The 15,414-nt window shown below is 47.2% G+C and overlaps 1 protein-coding gene across 1 annotated transcript; it reads left to right on the forward strand.

Moving 5' to 3' along the window:
* Nucleotides 5,180–12,682, forward strand: NKX2-8 (NK2 homeobox 8). The gene is made up of 3 exons (XM_001925340.5): nucleotides 5,180–10,839; nucleotides 11,041–11,302; nucleotides 11,976–12,682. The coding sequence occupies exons 1-3, from the start codon at nucleotides 10,633–10,635 to the stop codon at nucleotides 12,542–12,544; spliced, it is 1,038 nt and encodes a 345-aa protein (XP_001925375.3). The 5' UTR covers nucleotides 5,180–10,632; the 3' UTR covers nucleotides 12,545–12,682.

Below are 15,414 nucleotides of genomic sequence, written 5' to 3' on the forward strand. Positions count from 1 at the left end.
CATAAAATAATATGCTAAATACCCTGAAAGAATTCACCCTTAAACATTCATGTTCAGTGAAAACAGTTGTAAGGCAATTCATCATCCCTTCATAGTAAAATTCCAGGAGCCAAAGTAGCAAATAGTGTGACCTCTTTCATTATTTCTGAGCAGCTCACCTTTACTTTAAAACTTTCGCTAGACCTGCTAGAATTAACAAAATTAAGTCCCACTTTGAACAAAATGCATTTTTTCTCCTTGTAAGGTAAAACTTAGCATAAAACTCTAAGCATGAGAAAGTTCAGGTTGCCTTTTATTTACAGTCTTTATCAAGCAAATAATATTCATATTTTGAATTATGCAAATAAGCATTTACATGATAAATCGTAATTGCTCTCAGACAGCTGTTTATAATTGGGTAAATGAGACACACTTTTAAATTGTCTAAATACATACTTACCCATGTTTACATATTTATACACTAGAGTGTAACTGTTCTAAATCGGCTGTTATCATCTATTGTGTCTTATACAGACCAAGAGAACTTTTCATACAAGCAGCAAAATTCCTTTTAATTTGTTCTGAGATCAGAAGCATTACCAATTTTCTCAGATAAGGGTGACCTCTCTCAACATACCCCTTGCCTCCAGCATTCCATAATACTTCAAGCAGGAAATGCTTTGATATCCCTTTGGTTTGGTGGGAGACTCATCCTGACTCATAGTCCTCTCTGATTAGATATACCTGTGGCAAAGAAGAGACATAATCCTTCTGGTGAAAAGTTTTTAAACCTAAAAGGTCCAACTGACTTATAATTAGCAAAGTATTCTTATGTCAGTCAAAAAAAGTCGACAAGTGGAGTTCCTGTCGAGGCTCAGTGGAAACAAACCAGACTAGCATCCATGAGGATGCAGGTTTGATTCCTGGTGGGTTAAGGATCCATCGATGTAGTGAGCTGTGGTGCAGGTCGCAGACATGGCTCGGATCCCTTGTTGCTGTGGCATAGGCTGGCGGCTGCAGGTCCAATTAAACCCCTAGCCTGGGAACCTCCATATCCAAAAAGACAAAAGACAAAAAAAAAAAAAAAGTCAACAAGCGTTTCTTTTGAAAATACAGAAATACAGAGGCCAGTATCTGTCCTGGAGAGGCTGACAATCAAATTAGGGAGAAAAAATGAGCATGTTTGAAATGTACAGAAAGCAATGAAGAGGAGAAGCAGGTGGTGTTGACTGTAAGACGTAAAGGAGCTTAGGGCGGAAAAGACAGCAGGAGGACATACAGCCCTGGTGGGGGTCCTGAGTTTTGAGAACCCTGGGAGCTAGCTCTCTCCTCCCTGCAGAGTGAGTGAGGACCCTCTGGTCTCTGCAAGGCAGCCAGAGTTGAGGAAGGCAGAACATGTCGGGTCCAATGCACAATTTTCTTCCTATCACAGGGAACTCTGAGGGCTCGACAGGAGAGACACAGCCTTATTGTGAAGCATTACTCTTTCCTCCATTTTGCCCAGTAGGTGAAGAATTCTTACCACTACCACTACACCCCTTTAAAAAAAAAAAAATCTGAATGCATTTCCCTTTGCTTTCTTAAAGCAGCCAACATTTGCCCTGTTTCTGGTCCTCTCCAGGCAAATGCATTTGTTTCTGATTCATCCGATTCTGTTCTTACATGGTGTTTCAGATGTACTGAAGAGAGAGAACTTTTACTACAAGATGCTCTGGCTGAATTGAGAGGACTCAAATGCTACTTCAGGGAGTCACACACTGGGAAGAATGAGTCCTACAGCATAGAGACTGGCAGGGAAAGCACCTGAAGCAGCTACAGAAGCACCCAGAAATGAAAACATTAGGACTTGGGAGGCCTATCCTCTATCCTCCCATTAAGTGCAATGAGAGCCTTTGCATCACAGCCAGAGCTTTGAGAGCTATAGCATCAAGGAGGCCTGTGGCCCAAAAATCTGAAACTGGAGGGTCTTGGTAATGCTGCTGAGTTTAAGGAAATCTCTTCTATAGGCAGCTTTTTCCTAACTCTGTTAGCAGAAGAAAAGCTGCTTCAGGAATGAGTTATGCAGGATGTGCTGAAGTAGAAAGAACCCTAGATTAGGAAAATCTGAGCTCCAAGCCAGATTCTGTGGGATGCTTGGGAAGTCACCTAACTTCTCTCTGTGCCTCGGTTTCTTCTGTAAACTAGATAAAGTTCATTTCATCCCTGTGACTGATGATCCTAATCTTATAAGCAAGCTCCCAGTTGGCTACACGAGTGAAACTCAGCCTCTCCCACCTTCCCAAGATAGGTTATTATCACACCCCTAATTGCCACTGTTAATTGAGCACCTACGAACTGTGGGCAAGCACCATGTCAGGCGCTTCACACAAAATATCTCAGTCATCACAATACCCATAGAAATGATTACTTCCATTTCACAGATGAGGAAACTGAAGCTCCAAGAGATTACAACACTTGACCCGGGTCACTCAGGTATTACTGGGAGAGACAGACTTCTGCCTAGGTCTGGTTCTGACCATCTGATCCCCCAATGTGGTGTGTGTTGCAAAGGAAAATCAGGCTGCTGCTTCTGCACTGTGCATTATGCTTGACTAGATCAGCCTCAGTACTAGCTCAGGGCCTGGTGCTCGTGATATGTACCACCATGTACTTGTGGGTTATAATTTTCTTAAAAATTCTGCCTCCCGAAGGCCTTGTAAGATGCTAAGTCTGACTGGGTGGGCAGTCTCTCTTTGGGGAGTAGAATGGATTATATATTTATGTAATTCAGCCGACTCTAGTAGCTCTGAGTCACTCTCACTAACAGCCTCTGGATCCAGGAGAGTGGCTACTGACCACAGCTGTCAGAGGACCAACCTCCTGCCTTTGGGTTATATTTGGGGGAAGAAAACTGGCTGTGAATATAAGCGTGGTATGGAACAGGAACAAGCAGCTGGCCTGGCCCCTGGCTCCAGGTCTCTGTCTGTCTCGGAAAGTGACTCGGATCCCCTTGGGTGGTCGCTCCCATGGCCATTATGCACGTGCAGCTTTCTGCCTGTTGACATTAGGGGATGTGCCCCCACCTTCCCTTTGTTCCATCCTCGATTTAAGACCCATTTGTTCTCACTGGCTTTTAACTGGGTTTCAATCTATGTTCATTGCTGGGGTGAGTTATCTTTTTCAAAAAATGCAACTTGCAAAGGGTGTCTGTGCCCCCAATTAGCATTGTTAAGTGGTGTGGAAACAAACACAACTTAGACAAGATGAAATCACACTCTGCTAAGTCACTGAGGTGCTGTTAAAAAGCAAATGACAACAGGATTCCTAGAAATTAGTCTCTGTTCCCTACGAGGACTTTTGAAATGCTGCAGGCCTTTGGGTCCCTTAATTGGCATCTGAACAAAACCACCCTTTCTCCTATACAGGTCCGGGTGTGCTGCTCCAGAGGTGATAAAACCCACTCCCTGGCACTGATCTGCCCTTTATCAACCTCCAGCTGGCAAAAGCTGGGGCTGGCAGGAAATGGGTTGTCACCAAGCTGACACGGCACTCACTCTCACTTTCTCCTCCAGTCACCCAGATGCTTTCACCTCCATTCAAGGCAAACATCTCCATTCACTTTAAGACACTAGCAGTTTCCCCCCTATGTTGTCTGCCCTTTGGGAATGTTCTTGTGACCAGTCAACTGATGGGGGAATCAGGAACCTACTAGGACTTGAATAATACGAAGTCTCTAGGATTTGGCTTCTCTAGGATTTGCATAATAGAAATCTCAATAATGGAAAAATGAGTGTGCATGATAAAAAGAGATATTCATGTACTTTTCCTAATGGCTCTATAAAAGAAATGATTAAGATAATTCCTGAAACCTGGTTGGTTTTTACCTAGCTTTTGTTATCGAAAAAACCAGATGACTAAATTCACCAGAGGTGACTTGCCAATTGTATTGAATAACCCTCTGCATTCTGGCATCTGAGCTTTCACAAAGTTTATCACTTTTAATATTTTATTTTATTTTATTTTGGTCATGCCTGTGGCATGTGGAAATTCCTAGGCTAGTGATAAAACCCACATACCACAGCAGTGATAAAGCTGGATCCTTAACCTTACATGCTACAAGAGAACTCCAACAGTCATTTTAACAACACATAAAAAATAAAACGTCTAACTTTAAGCACATATTATTTCTTTGATCCTCCCCCCCATTTGTTTTACAGCCCAATCCTTTTGCTTTTTTAAAAAAGGTGTTTTTTTTTTTTAAGTAGACAAAGCCAAAGAAGCAACTAGAATCCAATGTGTAGTCATCCATTTCTTTCTTACACCACAAACCACCCAAACATCCGTGTGCTCCACTGCCTAAGGAAAGAACTGAGTTCTGATTACATACCCGAAAAAACTCAATGCCATAGCCACTCAGGAATATACCAATCTGGTTTTTCTAAACTGCCTTGATGTGAGGAGCTGGTAAGGAAAACAAGCAATGGAAACGCAGTGTCAGCCACGGACTGTCTTTACAGTTGGTTCATGTGGACCATGGACCGAGGGAGGCTGAAAACAAACTTGAGGAAAACCAGAAGGGAATGACCTGGGATTGGTTATAAATTAAAGGCGAACTTGACGAGTAGATGGAATTAAAAAAAATACAGTACCGGTTTTGTGAGGCACTTTTTTACACTTCTTCAGGTTTATGTTACAAAGCAAAATGTTATTTTAAGGGTAAGTCGACAACAATTTAGAATGGATCTCGTTAAACAAAAAACTTGTTTACTGGGAGAAATTTTGTTTTCCTTTCAGTTAAAGGTCAACAACTCAAAGAATACAAATACCTCTTAAAGATGAATTTATTTGGGGGATATTCAAGCTATCATAAAAACATCATCTGAAAAGTACAGCTTCCTATGTACAGTTATGTTAAATACACAGCATATATACTTTAGTATCAGAATCCTGAGATAAAGTCATTTCTTAGCTGTTTCCTGACCTGAATAAGTCCAAATTACGGGTATTAAGATTCAGAGCAAGACAAATAGAACAATAAATTTCTCAAGAAATTCTAAGCACCCTTCCTCATATCCTGTTGTTGAGATAAAGCCAAACCGAAGATGCCCAGTGTTGAGCTTTGTCATTTATATATTTGCCTGATGGCTCCAGCGGTAGTTTCCATGGTAAGCTCCCAGTGCACAAGAAGCAGGATGAGTGGAATGTCTCCTTCCAATGAAGAACTTTTCACTGACAGTGATAAAGGCCGAGAACCTCCTTCACACAAACGATTGAAAAACAGGACACGGAGGACATTTTTATTTTGTTTTGTTTCCTTTGTGTGGTATGTGACTTCAGTGCAAATACCCATTTAATCAAGAATACAAAGACAGCCACCTTTGCCAACTAAGGGATTTCCAGAGACTGCAGTAAACATATATGGCTCTTTTCCTCTTTTTGTGAGGAAATTCCTGTGAGGAATTGTGAGGTGGTCATTTCATGCTCCTGTTGTGCACTTTTGCCTCCTCTTGGAAGAGGGGAAAAGATTTTTCTAAAGGAACCTTTAAAAGTAAGCTAAATCAAATCTGGAAAAACTTGAAGTGCGTTAAAAGCTGACGTGTGTCTATTGTCACTTTTAAAAAGATATGATGGACATATAACATGGTATTAGTTTTAGGTGCATAACATGGTGATTTGATATATGTATTTATTGCAAAGTGACTGCCAGGAATATGTTTGGATAGCACCATAATTACAGATTCTTTCTCTTGTGATGAGAATTTTTAAGACCTATTCTCCTAGCAATTCTCAAATACCCCCAAATGGTACTGTTACCTCTAGTCTCCATATTGTCCACTACCTCCTCAGTGTTCATTTATCTCTGGAAGCTACTACTGTTGTTAATTTTTAGAAATACAAAGAATTTGGGAAAGAATATAGGAGCCACCATTAACTGGAACTTTCTGGTTCAGGCATTTTTTTTCTCTCTTTGAGTTGATGAGACTAAATTGAATCTGTAGCTCTAAGCGAGCACAGGCTCTCTTTCACCTTTTAATCATTCTTTTCTAATACCTTCTGTTACAACAGACTCTCTTTCTCCTCTTTTAGGTCCTCTTCATTCTCCTCCCACCCCCGCCAATTTCTTCAATTCTAGGCTTATCAGACTCTATCTGCCTTCAAGTCTCTCCTTAAGCTACGCTTCTTCTAGGCAATCTATCCTGACTCAGGATGTGATGGCAAGTGTGAGTGCACATCGCAAACGTCCTCAAATGTATAAAACATAGAGTGATATTTTATTACGAATGCTATCAGCATCATCACTGATAAGAATGTTGATTCTTTAGCCCTCTGAGAGACTGTGATCCTTGTTTTCAGCAAATACTTCTCCAGAAAAAGAACTGGCTTTGTGTTCAAATTGCTGTCAATATAACAGACACACTGTCTCATCTTAACAATGCAAGCCATTTAAAATGCCAAAGTTAATCTCAGACACGTGAAGGTGTATTTTTAAAAAGGCCTCATTATATAATGCTTGGTAATTTAAGGAAAAATGAAAACAACTGGCCTGAACTGAAGTGCTGGTGGTTATAAGCATGCCTTGCAGGCAGGTCTCTATGAGGGAATGGGACAGCTAGCATAGGATATGTTCACAGGGTCAGGCTACTCTGTCAGTGTCTCGATGTGACATTAGGTGTGACTTAAGGCCTGGACATCAGTGAGGGTTCTGTATTATACAAATTATAATATCAGTATCATCAAACAAAAGGGATAAGTTGGTACCTTTTTGAAAAGAAAGATTAGCTAAAAATGAGTTCATTTGGCACCTTCCCCAAAGTGTGTTATTTTTATTCTGATAATTTGCATTCCATGGTGTCACAGCCACTACCCTTATTATACCATGGAGAAGCATGGGAGAGACCAGAAATATTTAATAAACTGGTTAAAAAATTAAAAAAATTATTTGCTGGCTCTTTAGGAAGTGGAGAATGGATATTTAACTAAATACACTTACCTTTTAATTAATTGAACTATTTAAAATCCCTTTTTTTATGTATGTCACTAAACAACTAGAGAAAGAAACATATTTGGAAAGAAAAACTTTTCTCCTAGAGATCAAGCACAACAATAAAAAAGTCCATGTAAAGTCAATATTTTAAGGAATTTAAGGTGAGATCTTTCATGTCTTGTCATTTGACATTAAATAATAAAATCTAAAGCCCATTTCAAAGATGTAATAAATTCCCAGTCTGAAAGTAATTGCTGTTCCTTGTCCCATGTGTATATATCATCAGCACAACTAAGAAAGAATTGCAGCCAAGACTGGACCACCGCCAAGCAATTGATTATTAGCCATTAAAAGGGAAATGTTTACTTATTCATGGCAAGCAGTTTTCAGAAGGAAAGGCAAAGAGGTCTGATTTTAAATGCTGCCTTTTCTTTCCATCCTAAGGCCGATCAAATCATTCACTTCTTCTTGGAAATGTCAAAAGCCCAGTTTTATTTTCCTTTTGCTATTTTAACCAGAATACTGATAAAAAGGGAAAAGCAGTTGCTATGAGGCAAAGAAAAATGTCCTGGCAGTTGAGGGCCCTCCATCTATCAAGGGGAATTTGCAATGTTGCCTCTCTTCAAGACTGTATAGATTTGCAGGATTTTGTGAAACACTTAACCAAAATGGAAGGATTTAAAAGCAGAATGCAAGATATAGATGCAATCATTTTTTTAAAATCAAGATACTTTATAGTTTTATTTCAGAATTTTCTAATCTTAATTCTCAAGCACGCAGTAGTGATGATCATGTTGGATAATACTTTTGAAAGGATGATTAGTGCAGACTGCATAAATACATTCACTATAGCACAGATGCCTTAAGATTAAAAACGCTTACTGAGATTGAGATGTGCTACTTCCAATTAGAGAGAAACAAATACTTATGTAATTAAATAATAATATCCACAAGTTATGTTGAGTTTCAAAACAGGTTTAAGTGTCCAGAGAACCAAACAACATTTTAAAGTCTGGAGAGAATATCTAGTCAGATGTTTATAGGAATCTCTTACCCAACGGAGGCATTTCATATAGATATTTCTCATATGATTAAAACTTAATGTTTTGACTACTTTCTTCCCGTTGACCCAATAATCAAAATAATTTTCTCCTCCCATGTCTTTGAGTTTATTCGATGTGAAGAGACAATTTAAAAAAGCACCTTTCTCTAATAATTCTGGCTCTCCTTATTTCCTGCATTTCTTCAGAAGGCACAGCTTGAATGGAACTACCTCCTGGAGTCCCCAGGTTCTGGCTCTTAGACATAGTTTAGGTAAAAATCCCAGAGTAGGTTTGAGAGGAAGACTGGACCTGTGCAGAATCCATGATGGAGCAGCACTTTCTAGCACCAGGAGGTAGAGTTTCCCTGGGATATTCAAAACACAGACTGGGGCCCAGTTCAGGGAAGGTACAGCTAGAAGTAATATTTGGAGCTAATCCCAGAGCTAGGTCCTCTCTAGAGCACAACTGCTAGATGGAGGATGTATCTTCTCTTTGGGAGCCAAATACTAAGAGTAAAAGCAAATATTTGATGCTGAAGAGCTCTTAAGAGCTGAAGAGTGCCATTTACTTATTTCTACACGTCAGTGTGGGCTTAGGATGTTAAATAGATTAAAAGGCTAAGAGAGGTCAGTCACTCCAGGAAAGACTCTTCTTTTGCTTCTCCTGATTTGGTTCTCTTTCCAAAATTGTTATCCTGTGGAGGGTCCTTTGGAAAATGAAAAGATGTCACATCCTCTTCTAGAACATTCTGGACAATGTGGAGTCTGAGTCCCAGGGATGAGAGGTCTAGTAGGGGTGGGAAGAGGGAGACCAAAGGCTGTTGGTTAATACAGTGAAGATGGTTTTAGAAAATTTCCAGAGATACATAATCATAAAACTGGGAGGATCCTTGGAGGTTACCAAATCTATTCTGTTTCAGATGAAAAAAAGAGCCTCACAGTCAGGAGGTGAGTAAAGCTAGTTAGGGACCAAGCTGGGATGCTAACCAACTTCCAGGCTGGGGCTCTCTCTACCTGACATAGGCTGGAAGTTCAGACTTTGGGGGTCTGTCCTAATTAATACCCGCCTAGGATAGTCTTTGTCAATGCCCTCCTTCCACCCCCTTCAGGAGACAGGCTGGCAGAGGTTGCCAGGCACCCAGCCAGAGAGAAGTCCGCATCCACAAGGCGAGTCTGTGATCTGCTCAGCCTCTAGGCCACAGGAACTTAGGTGCAGGACACCGTGAGCACCGCGTTTCTGGCTTCTGCCTCCCCCTTTCTACCCGGCGGCTCCCTCCTCCGCCCCATCTCAGAGAAGACAGCCAAGTCATTTCAATTTAATCTTCTTTAAAAAGACATAACTAATAAATCTCTTGCCGGGACCGCGGAGAGACGGCCAGCAGAGTCGATCTTGCTCCCAATCCCATTGAACCCCATTGAAAACCATGACAACACAGGACAAGCTCCGATTTATCCCAGCGCGCTAAAGCGCATTGTGAGCAGGCGTCAATCACGCATTATTTCGGACTGAACAAATGCAAAATCTTGACTGGAACAAATGCTCCAACAGGTCCGGGACGTCGAGCTCCATTTCCCCTTTGTCTGAGGCCTAGCAGTTGGCCTGCATTGGGGTTGCCTCCGCCCCGACCACCCAGCGCGCCGCACAGCCCGGGGCGCCTCGGGCACGCTTGACGCGGAGGCTGCTGGGCAGGGTGCGCCGGACCCGGCAGCCACTGCAGAGAGTCAGGTCCGAATTCAGCTAAGGTAGAGTCAGGATTTCAGGTGCGGCCACTTAAGTGGCGTGGCCCCCACTGAAATTTAACAACCAATTACTCTAACCACTGGTTGCGGGAGGAGAGGCCTCTGAAAGCGCGACCGAAGTGTAGCCATGGGAAGCCATGGGCCAACAAAATGTATCCCTGCCTCCGATCGGGTGGGGCTGGGGGTACTAGAAGATGTTGGGAAACCCTGAGCAGGCCATCTTTAATGCTTGGCGGACACAGTCTTAATTCCCGCAATCGGTTCCTTAGCAGGCCAGGCCCTGCAGCTGGGGCTGAGCGGAGAACCCAAGCCACCAGAGGCGTGCTCTTGGGCAGAGGCCGCATCTGCGGCCCTGGGCCTGAGGTTGAGGCTCTCGCCCAAGCGCACAAGTGGCCCCAGGGGTCCTGGCGATGCCAAGGAAGCAGCAACGCTCTCGTAGGCCTGGAGTGGGAACGCTCCAGGAGCCGGCTCGTGGTGCCTGGAGCTGGCTTGGGCCCTCAACGGCCAGGGAGTAGGAAAACGAAGCTAGTGCTTCAGAGGTGAATTGTATGGCCTGATTCCGTCTCCATCTTGCTAGTCTGGGGCAACTGGCACAGATCTGGGGCTCCCAAGGTGCTGCCAGCCCTTCCTCAGCACCCCTTAAGTTGGGGGTGTGGGAGGCCCCTAGCAGCTTTCGAAATCCTCGGCACAGACGCCGGTGGGCCCAGGCCACTCCTCTCTGCCCTCCTGAAACTTCTCGCCTCTGACTCCTTAGAAGGGCCCAACGAAAAAGGAAAGAGTGCGCCAGAGTTTAACGCCGCCTTGTAAATCACTTTCTGGATAACTGCGGGAAACGAACACTCCAGCAAACAAGCTCGAGGAATAAGACAAACAAGGAATAAATTCCTGGGTGCTCATAAACCCACCCATGCCACCCCCACCGTTCCCGGCGCTCCCGCGGGGCCAGGCCTGGTGTCAGCCCTGGAGGAGGAGGAAGCTGGGACGGGCGGGCGGTGGCCACCGCTCGCCACCCAAGATGTTATTCTTTGGTAACAATCCCCATTATCTGCCCCCACTTTGCGCTAATCAGACAGAATCGCTAATGCCGAGGACTGCTTCCTGCTGCCTCTGGGAGGTAACTGGGCGCCCGAGGGGCGGGGGACGGGGCGGGGCGGGGGGTGGAGGTGGCACCTTCCGGGCTGGCTGGGGCTTTGGTCCTGCACTCATTCAGGTACTTAACGCCCGGGAGACCCGGACCTACACTTTCAAAGCATCCCGGGTAGGAAGAGCTGTTTATATAAGGGATTCCACGGTAAACGCGCTAATATCTCCGCAGCCAGTGCATGGCGTGCGCCTCCCACGCCCACTCATAAGAACGGCTTCCCCCGCTGCCCCTCGGTTCCCAGCCTGCCCTGCCCCCGCCTCCTTCCTGTCCTCGGCCATGGCCAACCCTGGACGCCTCAGCTTCACCGTGCGCAGGCTCCTGGATTTACCCGAGCAGGACGCGCAGCACCTGCGGAGGGGGGAGCCGGAGCAACGCGCCCCAGGGCTCGGCTCCTGCGCCTCCTGGCTGGAATCCGAGCGCAGCCACTACCCCTGTGAGTGAGCAGAGGGCGGCGGCGAGGGTGGAGGCGGGGTGGGGGTCGCGAGAGGCGCGGAAACAAGCGTTCGGCCCTTGGCGGAGTTGGGAAGGGGTAACCCCAGCCCAGGGTCTGGATTTCCTCAGTGCTGGATCCGGAGACTGTCTCTCTCAAGCCGCTATGCCAGCGGTCACATCTTAAGAGCAGATCTCTTGTGCCTGACACTAACCCCTAGGTTTGGGGTTTTTGTTTCTCGGGGTCAGAATATTTAAATATCTAAGACACTGCCCTTGAATGCCTGAAAAAGTGGCCACGCTTTCCCGGCCTCGGTCTGGGATGGGCAGCATTGGAGAGCCTCGATTCAGGGCTTGGCAAACTCTACTGCAGTCGACCTGGAAGTGGCCCGCGTTGGTGTGGCAACTTGCAGTGAATCTGTCTCCCAGCGCAGCGACCAGGGTGGATTTGTTTTAAGAGTTTCCAGGGTGGGTTTCTTAAGGGGCGCCGTCCTAGGTTGTGGTCGCCGAATCTGGAGAGGTGGGTCCAGGTATGGGGAAGGAAATGGTCTCATCCCAAAGGCCGCGGGCGAATGGGGGTGCGCTTCGGCCCGAGCTCGGCGTGTGAGAGCGCGAGAGGTAGCCGGCGCGCGGAGGGGCCGGCGTCTCACCAGACTGTGTCTCCTTTGCATCCTTAGCCTCGGACGAGAGCAGCCCAGAGGCCAGCCCGCGGGACTCATCGCAACGGCCGTCCGCTGGGCCTGCGTCTCCGAGCTCCGATGCGGAGAAGAGGAAGAAGCGGCGGGTGCTATTCTCCAAGGCACAGACGCTGGAGTTAGAGCGGCGCTTCCGGCAGCAGCGCTACCTGTCAGCGCCCGAGCGGGAGCAGCTGGCGCGCCTGCTGCGCCTCACGCCCACGCAGGTCAAAATCTGGTTCCAGAACCATCGCTACAAGCTGAAGCGCGCGCGCGCGCCGGGGGCTGCGGAGTCGCCCGACCTGGCAGCGGCGTCCGAGGTGCGCGCCGCGCCGGGCCTGCTGCGCCGCGTGGTGGTGCCCGTGCTGGTGCGCGACGGGCAGCCGTGCGGCGGCGGCGGCGGCGGCGGCAGCGAAGTGGGTTCGGCCGCCGCCCGGAACAAGAACGGCGTGGCCCCGGCCGCCGCCTGCCCTCTGCCGGGTTACGCAGCCTTCGGGCCCGGCTCAGCGTTCGGCCTCTTCCCTGCCTACCAGCACTTAGCGACCCCCGCGCTGGTCTCCTGGAACTGGTGAGGCAGCTGCTGGGTGCGGGCATCTGGGGTTACCCGGACATTGGGATGCGCTCTGCGGCCAGAGCCCGGCCTGAGCCAGAGACCTGGAGGGCGCCCCGGGCCCCACCTCTTTCAGCGCCAGGGACCCCTACCCCACCCTCACCAGCTAGCGAGCCGGGAACTCTCCCTCAAGGCGCCCGCTCTCCTCTCCTCTCAACTGCCAGACTCAGAACTAGATTTTATTGCCTGAACTTTATTTGTACACTTAAAAATAGCTATTTGTATGGGAAGCAACTTATTTTAAAAGAAATAGAGTATTTTTCCTTTCTGTGGTGTGAGAATAAAATGTGTAGGATTGGGTGCCCTTGCGTGCCTGCGCGAAACGCAGGTGGGAACTATGCTTTCCACCTCGGAGTTCATGGCGCCTGTCTACTCCCGAATGTTAAGGTGCACCTCGTGTTGAGTCAAAGGGCAGATCACAGTCCCCACGGGGCTTTAGGAAGATACCGAGGGAGGGACAAAGGAGGGGGAGAAGCAGAGGCAACCCTGGGTTCCTATTAGCAAGAGTTGGTTCCGGCCCCCAAGTGACACAGAGGCCCCTCGGGACTCCCGGAGCTGATGGCATTTCTAACACCAAAAATCAACCGAGTTGACCACGACAGGACAGAATGAGCTTCTCCATGAAGACCTTCCCGAGAGGTACCAGCGGAGCCTGGGCTGAGCGTGCCGCGCCAAGGAGCAGCCCAGGCTTGACCGCAGGTTCCCGCAGGAGGGCAGGGACCCAAAGAGTGGACGTGAAACTTGTAACCTCCAGTGAAGCCTGCGAGTCCCTCTCTCTGCAGTTGTGATTTTCTGCCTCCTCTTGGTGGCCCACCTGGCCAGGGTGGGATGGGGAATGGATAATGTGGTGAAGAAATCAATGGATGGTGGGGAATGACCCACCTCAGGGCTGCCGATGAGGGAGGACAGCCTTGGAGCACCCTGGTGGCCCCACAGAGGTGTGGAAACCACTGATAGGTCTGGCCGGTCTCATTTCACCTATGTCCGAATGTACACGCTGCTAGGAGATCTGGTGCTTCGTCCCTCGGGTTTGTAACTGCTCCTCACCTTGGGATCCCCTGGGTATCTGAGTCTTGGGCCTCCCATGCAGTGCGGTGGTCACTCTCTCTGAGAAGTGTGGACCTCTCTCCCTGGCACCCACTGGAGGGAGACCTTAGTGAGGAGAGCAGTTCTGGGCATCAGCTGGAGGGGAAGGAGCAAGTGCTCAATGAGGTCTGTGAAGAGTCTCCACAAGGCCTTTTTCTGGTCCCAGGAGGAAGAAGAGGAGGAGGTGGTGGGGAGGGTGGCTGAGGCAGTGTTATCACCTGGGATTTTTGGGGGTGGGGAAAAAAGGGTAGAGGGGGAAGGGAGAGGGGTGTTTGGGTCTCAGCTGCTGGCCACCTTGCCTTCCATATGGATGTGGTTATCTTAGAAGAATCTCGATCCTTAAACCTCCTTTTGTCTTGGGAACTGAAAAGGGCATTGTCAGGCCTGAAAAGGACCTAGACAAAATCCGCACTGTTTCAATTCAGGATTCTGTTTAATCAGTCCCTGGTGACAATGTAGTGGGTGTTAGGAAGGACAATAGTATCCTTTTAAACCTTGTGGCCTTCAGGAAGACAAAGGGCTTGAATTTCATGGGCTTACAACTTCAATTAGAACAGTGCCAGTGTGCATGGGAGATTATCAAATTTGTATCATAAAACCTCTTTCTAATAAATGATGGCTGGGGTGGGAGCCTGAATGTTGTAAGACATATATTGGCAACTGCCCTGGGGACTTCCCAGTTAGCCCTGGCAGCACAGATGGGAAAGAAAGGGAGGGAAGGATTTCTGAAGAAGGCCCGTGGAACTTGTCATTTGGTCAGCTGGCTGGGGCTTGGCTCTTCCATGCTCTTCCTCCTGAGGAGTGTTTCTCTGAGAATGGAAGTGGAGACTTACAGCTTGTTTTCTGCTTGACGAAGACCTGAATATTGGGGGAGAAAGTGCAAAATCACCACCTGTTCAGTTCTTGCCTTTTTTCCCCTGGAGCTCTGGAGAAAGTAGGTCTTGGGGTGTGCCAAGCAGAGAGTCTTTTATTTTTTTTTTATTAAAATTTTTTTTCTTGTTTTTTGCTTCTTAGGGCTGTACCTGCGGCATATGGAGGTTCCCAGGCTAGGGGTCAAATTGGAGCTGTAGCTGCCAGCCTGTGCCACAGCCACAGCCACGCCAGATCCAAGCCACGTGTACAATCTATACCACAGCTCAGGGCAACGCTGGCTCCTTAAGCCACCGGTCACGGCCAGGGGTTGAACCTGTGTCCTCATGGATCCTAGTCAGATTTGTTTCTGCTGAGCCATGATAGGAACTCCAGAGAGAGTCTTTTAAACATGAGGCCTGTAGGACTAAGGGATCTGGACCATGGAGAGACTGTCTTCCCAGGAGGCTCTTTGGGAGAGCATGTCTTCAACCAGATTCATCCAGAGTCTAACTGATAAGAAAGACCATTGATTTGCTTCTCAGTGAGGTGGTCAGAGCCTTAGCAGGATGCTGACCAGCAAGTCAGCCTGTGTCCTAGGTAGGAGAAAGGCAGACATTTCCTATGGCAGTAGCATTGGGAGACCTCCTGTCTGCACTGTTACAGGCTTCCTTTTGCTCCTTTTTCCTGTAGGGCCCTTCCTTTAGAGAGGAAAATCCACAGGGGAGAGAGTTAATAATGCCTTCCCATCACCACCATTTTAGAGATTCAGGCTGTCATCTTTCCTCTGTAGTAAGGTGGAAACGGTGAATGTCCATTTATTTTCTGACCTAAAAGATCAGTTTTTCCAGGTTTTGACAAGAGAAGCTAAACCCAAGGCCTCTGTACCAGCAGCTG

This window comes from Sus scrofa, chromosome 7 (assembly GCF_000003025.6).
Source record: "Sus scrofa isolate TJ Tabasco breed Duroc chromosome 7, Sscrofa11.1, whole genome shotgun sequence".
NCBI lineage: Eukaryota > Metazoa > Chordata > Mammalia > Artiodactyla > Suidae > Sus > Sus scrofa.

Excerpts from the sequence above, each read along its gene's own strand:
- NKX2-8 (XM_001925340.5), top strand. The coding sequence starts at position 10,633 with ATGCCACCCCCACCGTTCCCGGCGCTCCCGCGGGGCCAGGCCTGGTGT. Across the intron at positions 10,840-11,040 it reads CTTCCTGCTGCCTCTGGGAG|CCAGTGCATGGCGTGCGCCT; the intron begins GTAACTGGGCGC and ends ATATCTCCGCAG. Across the intron at positions 11,303-11,975 it reads CGAGCGCAGCCACTACCCCT|CCTCGGACGAGAGCAGCCCA; the intron begins GTGAGTGAGCAG and ends TTGCATCCTTAG.